The following is a 12258-nucleotide window of genomic DNA, read 5'->3' on the forward strand; positions in this document are numbered from 1 at the left end:
TCATAGGACGGCCTCAGGTCTGCCGAATCAGCTTTTACAAAGGCAACTTTAGATAGTGCTACGCACAGCTAGGAATCCTACGAGAGACTCTCAGGAACACAAGGCGGCCTGCCGTCCAATCTGGTGTCCGATCTGGTTGTCACTGACTGCCGCTCTGTGCAAAGTGTCACTGAGGACGGGGCACCTTCAGGGCCACGGGCAGTCCTGGGAATGCGGGGACGCTCCTCAGTCAGGTGGGCGAGTGTTTATCGAGCTCATTCTACCTAAGACACAAAGGTCGCAACAATTCTCTGACCTAGTGAGGCTTCTGACTTAGTTCTGGACGGAAGTTAAACATGCAACGGGAATACAGTAGAAACCCAGCGCGAAGTCCCGTGGGCACAGGGCAGGGAGGCCTCGCTGCCCGGTGGGGTCTGGCAGGGTCTGGTGGGGGCAGTGAGCTGGGGGCACTGGGCAGGGGCGCTGACAGGCAGGCAGAGGGCGCTCCTGCGGGGTAGAGGGCGGAAAGGAAGGAACACCTGAGGGAAAGGGAGATGAGCAGGGAATCTTAAACGAGAGTTACATGATAAAACAGCTTTAAAATAAACAAGTTTGGAAACATGGCTCGGTTAACTGACAGAGTCTGACCCACCTGCTCTAAAGCCTCGGATAACAGCAATTCTCGGGAAAACACATAATTGGGGCCCTACACTAAATCCAATTCCTGCTGTTGGCAGGGGGCCGGGCTGGAGGATCCGAGGGTCTCTCCCCAGCTCCACCTTCAGCCTTCAGCGGGGGTGACGTATTTACACCCAGAAACCAGCTCCCTCCTCCAAAGACTAATCAACCTACTTTGTTTTTCTATTGATTGTTATGAAATTCCTTCATTCTTCTCAATTTAAAACATTTAAAAAATTTAAGAATACAAAGGATAGTTTCATCATGCCATTTATATATTTCCTCCATAAATTTATCAAAAAGCGCAAAAAAATGAATTTGCTTTAAACATGCCATTTATTTTTTGTGTGTAGTCAGCTAGTCTCTTTGACAAATCCACTCTATTCATATGCTGCCTCAAATCATAATTTGACTCTTCAGAAGTATTCACTCATAGTTTTAAAAGTGATAAAGACTTCATTCCCCTTAAACTAGCTACCTAAAATCAAATGATTTATTTTTAGCCATAAATGAATACTGATATAAAAAGAAACCCTACACTATTTAACCAAAGCATACTACTTATCTCTTAAATTGTTAAGTAAAATATAATTTTTTACTCAAGTAGATTTTAAGATTCACCTCAAATTTTCAGTCTCCCCTTGGACTGTGCAGCTTACTAAGTTACAACCAAACTCATGGGCTAACAGGTTATTTTCTTGTAGGGAAATGAGCATGATGAACACCATACATTTATGGGCTACCTCTGCTTCAAAGACGCCCTAGAAAGGGACCCTCTTGGCAGGTGGGTGTGTCAGCCTTCCACACCCCCGTCGCCCAGGCCCGGCCACATGCCTCCCACCCCTCCTGTGAGTCAGTGCACTCGGGTGAAACATACACAGCGTTGATTCAGACTGAAGGCAACAAAAAAAGGAGGTAGTGACTGACATGTGGAAACATGAGCTACTCAAAAGACTTTCCTACTATAAATAGACTTAATTCTCAAACTTATAAATAATGGTTCATGGAAGGAAAAAAGCTTGATTTCCACACAACGGTCGCTCTCAAACTTCATGTGCCTCAGGGTCCCTGGGCTCCCCCTTCCCTGGCAGGTTCTGATTTACTAGGTCTGGGGCGGGCTGGACAGCCTGCGGTTCTAACAAGTCCCGGGAGGCTGATGCTGGTGACCTGGGACCCCACCTGGCACCCCAAAGCCCTATGGCCCTCCAGTGCTTAGAGAGAAGAGCCCTGTGCTTAAGGAGTTACACACAGTTTTAAATATTCCAGATTATTAAGAAGGACAGTACACTGAGAGCTTCACCAAACACATGTTTATAATTATCCTCAGTACAAGCGTTTTAAAAAACTGTGAAGAGGACTAATATGTATTTTCACAAAAATGAACTGAAGTTTCAGTGGACGGGAAAGGAAACTCTTAGAGATTCAAAAAACTGTCCTATTTTCAACATGAAATAAACCCAAATTTCTTTGTATTTAAAAGTCACATCTGGCTCAAAACAAAATTTATAATCATCTCACATCCTTTGTGGAATGAAGCTGTGTATAAATAATATAAACTAATGTTATCAGCTTTTGTAAAACGGAATCCAGTTAATTTAAACAAAGTTCAAAGAAGACATCTGATTACTGGGAATACTTAAATCACATTCAAAAAAGGAGAACGTACATGGGACGCTTACCCCCTTTGGTTCTGGAACAACCAGGTGCGTGCACTTCTTGTCGAGAGTCAGCTGGCAGCCCCCGCCATGGAAGGTGAGCATAGCCCACAGGGCGCTTCTGTCCTCAGGGGACACCTGGCAGGAACCAGAAAGCAAGCTTTCATCAGGCAGCTCCACCTCTGCTTACCTACTTGCTCACTTTATGATTAAAATACACTGTGACATCATAACAATTTTGCTTTATCTACTTTCTCCCTTACTGAATGAAATTAACCTAAGGGTATTAGTGGGAAAAACAGATGAGCTTCTAGCTATTTGCTTGTTATAATAAAAACTTTTACTCCTATCGTAAGTTTTGTAATCGTCACTTTTTTTGCCTTGTCACCAAGTAAACTGAAAAATACTTATATCCACACTCCAGAGATTGAATGGAGGATTATTTCGTTCTATAACAAAACTGATAGGAAAAAGAACTAGTACACCACTCCATCTCCCACCTGTGTCATTTTTTAAAATGTTTAAATACAATAGTATCAAAATCATATTTAAGGAACTCCTTAATAATTAATGGATAACAAATAAATACTAAGTATGAAATGGATAAAATAAAAGGTAAAAATACAGTGGTGCGTAAGCTCAGGGGAAAACGTAAGTATCAAACACACAGAAAATAAGGCAAGCATAAAAGGAACAATTCTTATGCTTGCTGAGCGATGAAGTGGAGACTCCAGATGGAACGGCTCACGTGGTACAACAGGTTTCACTACAACAACCGACCAGCTACCATTTATTGCCTGCCTCCTCTGTGCCAGGAACTGTGCCAAGGGCTCCGCGTCCACCCCTAATCCCCGTGACCCGGTGGTGGGCTGCACACTCACAGAAGTGACAGCTAGTAACTGGAAACCCAGACCCGGCTCCAAGCTGTATTTTCCCACTGCTCTAGACTGCTTCTCTAAGGGCGGTTACGACCAAACGTAATTACTAAAAAATAAATTTTAGCGTCTCAGAGACACAAGAAACATTTAAGAAAAATAAAGGTGTTAATCCTAAAATAATCCTCTAAGTCAATTTTTTTCTAGATAACTTATTATAAATTGTGAATTATGGTTAAGACTTCTGAACTTTGTCTCAAGTTAATTTTTTTAAAGTGTTGACAAATAGCATGTTTTTTCCTTGTTAACTGCCATTATTCAGCCGGACAAAAATCTAACATTCTATAGCTACTCTCATCCATTTTACAAATATTCCTAGAAATTATTTTGCATTCCATACTACTCTGTGAATACTAACAAGAACACATTAATTTTATAAAATCACTTTAAAAATCATTATTTTATCTCTCTTTAATTTAGTAAGTCAGTGTCACATTTCAGGATACTGGATCAGAAGATGTTATTTTTCTTACAGACTTTCACAAAAACATTTATATCCTGCAGCCTTTGGAGGTGAGATTTAATTATGTGATAATACAGATCACTCTAATGAATCATTACATAATCTTTATTTAAAATGAAAGAAAACCCATAATCTAGATATGCCTTTATCACAAAGACTGGCCACCCATCAGTTAGGTATTATTTTTATTTCACTGACTGCAGTAACTCTAGTCCTGTACCCTGCTGGCCTGGATCCTGGCCCGGGTCTCAACAGGGCACAGAAGTTGCTGTGGAAAGAACATCACATCGGGAAGAAGGGAGGCCTGGAACGGACACAGGGCCTCCAAACTCCAGCTAAGAGCAACTCGGAAAACCTCTGAGAATCAGGTTCTTCATCGGCGTACGTTTGGGTTAAATGACTGAACGTGTGTACCAGCTCATTCAATGAATCTGTATCAGCATAATTAAGAATGCTCTTTCCACACCAAAATGTTAATGATAGTTACCTAGTGGTGACAGGATTATGGCGACATTTTAATTTTTATACTTATCTGTATTTTCCAAATTTTCAAGAGCATTAATTTTATAAGTGGGGAAAAGTGCTTTTCTTTTTTTAAAAAAGTAATCTTCCTAAACTACAAATCTACGGTCTCAGCTAAGAAAGCCTGGATGTCTCCTCAACACCTTATGGCTAAGGTCTGGAAGTTTCCAGGCGGTGTGTCGGGCCTTCCTGATCTGTGTGTGCCTCACCCCTGGTCCTGCTCCCAGCTGCTGCCACACCTGCGCTCTGACCTGCGGCCCCTCGCCCGAGCTGCTCTCCCTAGCTCTGTGCCCCGCCCCTAGCCTCAGCTCAGCGCCCGCGGCCCCTGCACTCCCACAGCAAGCTGCCCCTCTGAATGCACACCACCGTCCCGAGCAGAGGCTACACCTCCACCCGCGTCCTCTGGAGGAAGGGCTTCCCTCTGTGCCCCGGGGGCGCCCTCCTTCTCCAGGTCTCCCCGCCAGACGCTCCTGGCCTGCGGCTCCACGAGCTCCTCGTCCCGTCTTGCTTACGAGCTACCACCCTACCGACTGGAGCCCAGAGTCTCAGGTGAGAATCACGTCCTCCACTTTGGTACCTTCGACAGGACCCAGCACAGTGCCAGGCACATGGGTAGGCAGTCAAGAAATATTTGTTGATTGAGATGCAGAATGGAAAGGGCTTTGATCTCTTTAGTCTTCGAGATTTAAACGAGGACCCTGGCCAGGCTCTCCATCGGACTCGCGACCTGCCCCCGCGACCTACCCAGCCCACCACAACAGAGGTCTCAGCCTGCATCAGTACCGGCTCAGAGGAAGGCAGGTGATGTCTGTGCTTCCCAACTTCTGCTGGCACAAGCTCCCTTCCCTACCTCTCCCTGGAGAGCTCTGGAAGACTCCAACAAAGAGCTCCAGCTTGTGTCAACACCCTGACGGGAAAAGACAGAAGGTCACTGAGAACCGCCGAGCAAACAGTCCTCGCACAGCGCCGGAGCCCTGCCTGCCTGCCTGCGCACGTGTGCGTGTGCAGCTGCTCCAGAGGCCTACTGGGTGCAGGCTAACCGTCGTGATCGCCCCTCCTGGTACTGCTCCCACACCCTGCACCCGCTCCATCTCCGCGTATGTTACATTCCCCTCTGGACCGTGCCCTCACCCGAGGGGGGAACCTGTATCCTCATTTATCCGCACCCCTGGGCGTTGCTCCTGTCACAAAGCATCCTCACGTATCTGGTGAACCGAAGTCCTTTAGCTGCACACTGAACATACGTTTGTTAGTATGTCTCACAACTGAATTCACATTTTTTAGCAACCACAAAATACTAGTGTCCCCAGTGCACTTTTCTGAACCAGGGCTTCTTCGTATGAACTAGTATCAAGTAAAGCCTTCCCCAGTCTTAGCTGAACGATCTTTATTCAAATAAAGCAGAGTTTTCTTCTCACCGTCACGAGTGGCGAACTGTGAAAATAAGTGCAGTAACTGACCCATAAAGATCATACCGACTCTGATTGTTATTCCGAACGAATGTGCTTAAAAGGCTACAAAATTCTGCCAGAGCGCTTGCTGCGTCCGCCTTGGTCCACTCCAGGCCCAGCCGCTCCCCACCCGGAGAAACACCTGCAGCCGGGCTGCTTCCCAGACGTCCGCGCGCGCCCCCCGCTTCCTTCACGGGGTCCCCGTTCTCCTCCTCCACTGACCTCACCTGTAGCTCCTCAGCCCAGAACCCGAGGTCTACCTAGACCCCTAAGCCTGTGTGCCAGCCCACAGCCCCGCGCTGCCGTCTTCCCACTCCCGGGTCACCAAGCAGCGCGGAGGGGCACCAACTGTGGCTCCGCACTGCTCCCCGGGGCCCTGCTCCGTCCCCGCAATAAAACCAACCACTACGTCTGACTTCATTCTCGGTCCCTAAGCATAACACCCCTCCTCTGGTACCACCTCTGTCTACTTCCAAGTCCCCTTTCTCCCCAGATCTCCCTAACCCCACATGTTACGCGAGGCTCTCTTCCTATCTGCTCCCCTCTCTGGCCCCTCTGCAACGAAGCAGTAGCTCTCAGCCCCTCACGCCCGACACTCGGACAGTGAGGGGCTTCAGTCCGACTTCATCATCTTCCCTCAAAAGTCAGGGTCCTCTCTGTTTCCCACGTCTGGCGATGTTCCTAATTTGGAAAAGGAAGTCATCTGACTAGTGGCCTCCTGTGGAGCACGCACCACAGGCTCTGCACGCAGAGGCCCACTGTGAGCACCGGCTCCTCTCTGCACAGCATCCCCAAGTCCCCAAGACCTTCCGCTTCCCATCCGTTCCTTAGATCCATGCCGTCTTCTTCTACACGGTGCTAACCTGAGTCCAAGTCCTCATCTCAAGTCTAAAGACTGTGACTGTCCCTCCTGCCCACATTCCCATCCTTACCCTGCCCTCTCTGTCCTGCTTAGAGCTCCCAGACCAGTTCCACCTACAAGATTGCAGGTGATTTTAATTTGTTTGCCTTTTTCCTGTGTTTTCCAAATGTTCTAATGTAAACGCCTGCGTTTGCAATCCAAGATTAAATATATAAGAAGAGTGAAACAGCCGGCTACTTTATCGAGTTTCCTGTGTTCTCTGCCCGCCTGCCTGCGCGCTTGTTCTTCTCCCCTCCGCCCAGCCACACGGCCTGTTCTGAGGCCGGTCCCCTCGCACGAGCCTCTGTGCCCCCATCCGGCTCTGCTCCAGTTCTGCCCGTCATTTCAGGCCCCTCATATCTTGCCACCTCCACCAAGGCTTTCCTGATCCCACGGTCTACACCAGCGCCACCTTCTCTAAACTCACACCCCAACGCCCGTGCCCCCGATTTAGCACATCCTGCATGTGTGCCACGCGCACTAAACCCATAGAGGTTAAGCGTACTGCGTGATAACCTATTACACATGCCGGAACCTTTGTTAAACATAATCTCGGTTCTATTTCTCTCCAAGACTAAAAGGTTCTCCAGTGCTAAACTCACAGTTAATATTTAATCATGTCTAACCCCTAATTTTACCCTGTTTTAAATTCACATGCTCTTGATGTTCTTTTTTATTTCCCAAGTCAGGTCCGCTAAGTACCTCGTCACTATGACCTTGATCCCAGAAAATACCCACAGGACTGCCTGCCCCGGCTTCTTCCTCTCTCTCTGGATAGCGGGCTCTGAATCATGAACCCAGAAATCCAATCAATACAAATATAATTAAATGCAAAATTTACATTTTAGCCACAGTACATTGTGTTTATGCATAAGGAATAATAAAATATTTTCATTTAAAAAACTTTTCTGATATTTATTATACATTTGGAACATACAGAGAAGTATAAGCAATAAAAATTACATGTAACCACAGTACCCATCATGAAAAGATTTTCATTTTAGCCAACTTTAAAGATCATGTAAATATACATTTATAGCAAAGATGTGAAAAATACTGAAAAATACAAATACCAACAAAATTCTGGTTCTTAAGGGGAAAAAAAGCCAAGGATCTCTATTAAATCAATGTAGCAAAAACAAAAAGAGGATTTTATAATTTTAAAGAACTTTCAGAATTTACAAGAGACACAAAAACACAATAACAAAATTAATTTTACTTATTGCTTGGACAGAGAAGGGATCATGGTGATACCGTTTGTATGAAAAGCTGAGTCTGGCCGATAATGTAACAATATTAAACTAATATTACCTGGTTCCATAATCCTCTACTACAAAGGTGTAAGAAAAAGGCAAGATTATAATCAAATTCCTTTTCGTCTCACCTAATATCCTTGATACACCCCTTTCTCAAAGGCTTCCACAGAGATGGAAGACTAAACGCCTTCTCAAAACTATCACCTTAAGAACTACAGACAGGGATGAGGCCTATGAGGTCAGAGAAAATGGGAGCCCTCTAAACTGTGCTTTTTCCTGCCCAATGGCTACTAATTGTTCCATGTAATCTAAAAAGTGAGTTTAAACAACACCAACTTGATTTTTCATAATAACTGTCTACAGTTTGAGGGTTTTTTACCTAGGGGGTTGAGAGGACAGAATACCATAAAAGAATATTAAACATTCACTTCTCACACTACCCAGAATTCATTGCCGTTAACATTTTGGTCCCTCTTACAGATATTTCTTATATATTATATTTGGTTGATGTAATACTGTACATAACTATGTTATATCCTGCTTCATCCCCAGTTAAAACATTCCCCATGTCTTTACATATATTCATAAAACAAAATTCACAACTGGCTACATAGCTATATTACTACGTAAGTGTACAGAACAGGTTTCTTAAACATTTCCAAATCGTGGATCATCTGATTGTTTCCAAATTTACTCTCTTATAAATAAAGCTGCGCTGAACACCTTTATGCATCAATCTGCCCTCATTTCTATCAATTTGGGATAAACTTCTAAACACAAGAGAACTGCAGGGGAAGCAGAAATACTATTTTATGGCTCTGACCCGGCTCAACTTTTCTAGAAAACCGCTGCACTGAACTGCACTCCTGCCGGTGGAGGGGAAGCTTGTCTGAAGCTCCGCCAGCACCGAATATACTGTTACAAATTTGATAAGCAGAAAATCTTATCTCACCGCTATTAAAAAGTTCACAACTTTGTTTATAAAGTGTATCAAATGTTTTGTTATACTTATTTGTAATTCCTCTTTATAAAAAGTTGTAAATTCATTTTTCTGCCTTATTTACTGAGGTCTTATTTTTTTCTTTTATTGATCTGCATGAGCCCCTTATTTATTAATAAAATTCTCTGCCTTTATTTCTGAATGAATTTTCCTTGTCATCTTTTAATTTCATTTTTACTATGTCTTCATATTCCAGTTTTAAATCTTTGTAATCCTTTAGAAAGACCACTTTCACCCATTAAAGCTCTAAATCTTAAGACTAAGTATGAATATTTAAATCATTTTAAGTGTGTCATAAGATCATACTAAATATGCAGTTTAGTAAATAACACTGGTTTACAAATACATCATAAATCCAATCATATAAAAACTCAGAACTGTTATGTGTAAATAACACAAGACTAATTGTACGATGCTTACCTGAGAGAGGCAGGCAGTGATTCCAAAGAAAATCTGACATGACTCTGGAGAAAAGCCATTTACTCTGTTTTACAGTTATTAAGATTCCAATGAGATGAAATTAGTGCAAGCTCTGTTTCACTAAGAGACATTTCCTATTGGCCCGTTTGGACACTGCCCACCCTCTGCTTCCCATTCAATCCATTTAGGAAAGAGACAGACTTAAGCTGACCAAAGAAGAGTACAGGGCAGACAGGAAAAAAGAGAAGTTGACAGCACAGAAAGAACTGAGAGGTTTTCCGCAAAGTGCATTTTCAAATCCAATCTCTCCACTTACATCATAAATAAAATGGGCATAACATACTCATGGAAAAAACATCTAACTATATACACATATATAAACACACATGCCTATACATGTACACAACCACACATGGCATAGTGATCATTTTAAAAGCAAATTGAAGGTCTTAAGTTTACTTTAACATGATTACTCTGTCACACAACAGAATCTTTCATAAAAGAACGTGACTTCTAGTTTTATTACCATCACCAACTCTGTGGATTTGGGCAAGACAACCCTGAACTTCAGTTTTCCCTTTGTTAAAACAACAGTTAGAATATATAACTCCCGAGATTCTTCCCAGTTCTAAAGCTCTGACTTTCAAATTCATTCCACACGTTTTCTGAGAGCTTACAGAGTGCAGACACTGGGCACAGGGCTCTCCATACGCAGGCATGACCTCTAGGTGCCTGTACTTTACGGTCTATTCAAAGCAAACATGACTTTTTGAAGAATCTAGAGTGTCCAGAATTCAAATGGGTTAAAGTATTACTTCTCTTTCCCTACAGGAGAGAAGTACACCTCCTGAGATAGGTGAATTAAGAAAAAAGATCAGACTGAAAACTCTATTGCAGTTTGGAAGTCTCCTACGCAGGTCTGAGAAAACCTCATAGAGACTCGGGCCTGCCGGGCTGCCCTGAGCTCTTCAGACCCCAACATCACACCTTCAGCCCCATCATCCAAGCTCTGTTTCCATCCTCCTACCTTAGTTCAGGGATTGCCTACTTCCAAAGACTTGGGGAAACATGAACAAAGGCTGAGAGTGTGTTGCCTAACCAAGTCTCAGGAGTTCTCTTTCTGTTCCTTTAACCTTCTTCGGGACAGGCAGTAAGAGCTCAAACAAAATGACAACTTCTCAGGAAATCCTTGTGTAGAGAGTACACGAGCCAGGCCAGGAAAAACTAGCCTCTTATCCTCAAAAACACCCCTTCCACTCCCAGTCATTTTCACCTGTGCTTGTAAAGAAAACAAACAAACAAAACTCAAACTCCTAAAAAACCAAAGCCAAAAACAAACCAGGAACCAATTTCCTTTAACTCTTTAGACTGTGGAGGAGAAATCTTAGAATTTTTGAGCTGGAGTTGCCAGAAGTTCTGCACATCCTCTAAGAACTGCTTATAAGGAGGTATTTTCTCTGTTTATTTGAGGTCTCCTATAAACACTTAATACAGGAAGATTCCCTCCATCTGCATCAATTCAGTAATAAATGCCTGGCAGAGCCGCACAACACGGTAAATAACATCTCCTCTGCCGGGTCTAACGCTAGAACATCATGACCGCATAGTATCAGGTACCTTAACAGAAGTGATCTCCAAAATCAGATTATGCTTGGAATGCCCCTGCAGGGAAGCTTCACAGTTCCAGGGTGAAAACAGCGACTATGAGGCCTAGAACACAGAACAGCAGGCTGCAGAGGGCTCACTCCTGCTTCCAGCACAGTGTGTGTCGTGTGTGTGTGTGTGTGTGTGTGTCAGTGTGTATGTAGGGGGGGTAGTGCCAGGGCCACACTCAGGAAATGCTGAATGAACCAACAGGTAGTGCGGGGCAGCTCCTTGGGGGCAGGAACGAGGCCCTGAAGACCCCTCTGTTTTCAGAACCGGGCCCATAGCAGGTGACCAACATGAGTTCTGAATTAATAAACCAACGGAGTTAAAAAGAATAACGGTGCCTGATATACAACTAAAAATGTCCTGATGTTCTCTTCTCCAATTCATTCTTCAAACAATTCATGATTTGGTTCACACAGCCTTAGAATTTTAGAAATAGTCCATCTAACTAGACACCACAAAAACCATCTGTTTCAAAGATAACAGAACTGAAGTCCAGACCCCCCGAGATCCTAAAGCCAAGTCGCAGAAGAACTAGAACTTGGGCCTTGGGTCCCAGCCTAGAGCTGCTTCCACACAGCTGGTCCCCCACCCCGCCCCGGCCCCCCAGGGGTGATGACAAGGATCAGGTACATACAACTGGACACAGGATGGAAAGAGCAGGGATAGAGTGAACACAACACCACCTCCCCTGACTAATGAGTCAGTTCAGTAAGTGATGACCACTTCAGTACTAAACCCATCCTTTCCCTCCCCCCTTCCCCAAAAAGGATACGGCAGAAGAGCTCCACACTGAACGGACAGAATCACCCAGGAAGGCTGAAAAGGAAAACATTAACGCAAATCAAAACACAGTTCCAGCTCATATTCAAAATGTCATCATGTTACTAGTGCTGCTCCTAGAAATTAAAGGCTCTGTTACAACCGATTACACAGCATCCAGATTACAATCACGAGTCTTCAAGTAGCAGAAACATCAGAGTGGAACGTTAGCTATTAGTGCCCAAGGTGAAAAGCCCAATTATAGAAGGGAACACTACCAGATCTTAAAAAATTATTATGTATAGAAATTTATTTATTTTTGGCTGCGTTGGGTCTTTGTTGCTGTGCGCGGACTTTCTCTAGTTGCGGCGAGCGGGGGCTACTCTTCGTTGTGGTGCACGGGCTTCTCATTGTGGTGGGTGGCTTCTCTTGTTGCAGAGCACGGACTCTAGGCGCGTGGGCTTCAGTAGTTGCAGCACGTGGGCTTCAGTAGTTGTGGCTCGTGGGCCCTAGAGCGCAGGCTCAGTAGTTGTGGCGCACGGGCTTAGTTGCTCCGCGGCATGTGGGATCTTCCCGGACCACGGCT

At 44.4% G+C, this 12258-nt stretch overlaps 1 protein-coding gene across 4 annotated transcripts in view; it reads right to left on the reverse strand.

Moving 5' to 3' along the window:
- PAXIP1 (PAX interacting protein 1) overlaps window positions 1-12258 on the reverse strand; it is a 47958-nt gene that overhangs the window by 28861 nt on the left and 6839 nt on the right. The window contains exons 3-6 of one of the 4 annotated variants that reach the window (XM_061198979.1): window positions 11686-11729; window positions 9261-9324; window positions 5083-5139; window positions 2337-2450 (exon numbers count right to left, since the gene is read on the reverse strand). In XM_061198979.1, coding sequence (XP_061054962.1) covers window positions 2337-2450; window positions 5083-5139; window positions 9261-9324; window positions 11686-11729 — 279 coding nt within the window. Of the gene's footprint in view, window positions 1-2336; window positions 2451-4809; window positions 4835-5015; window positions 5140-9260; window positions 9325-11685; window positions 11730-12258 lie in introns of those variants that run through there. The other 3 variants (XM_061198977.1, XM_061198980.1, XM_061198981.1) reach the window with 3 other exon arrangements.

The sequence above is a fragment of the Eubalaena glacialis genome, chromosome 8 (genome assembly GCF_028564815.1).
Source record: "Eubalaena glacialis isolate mEubGla1 chromosome 8, mEubGla1.1.hap2.+ XY, whole genome shotgun sequence".
Taxonomy (NCBI): Eukaryota; Metazoa; Chordata; class Mammalia; order Artiodactyla; family Balaenidae; genus Eubalaena; species Eubalaena glacialis.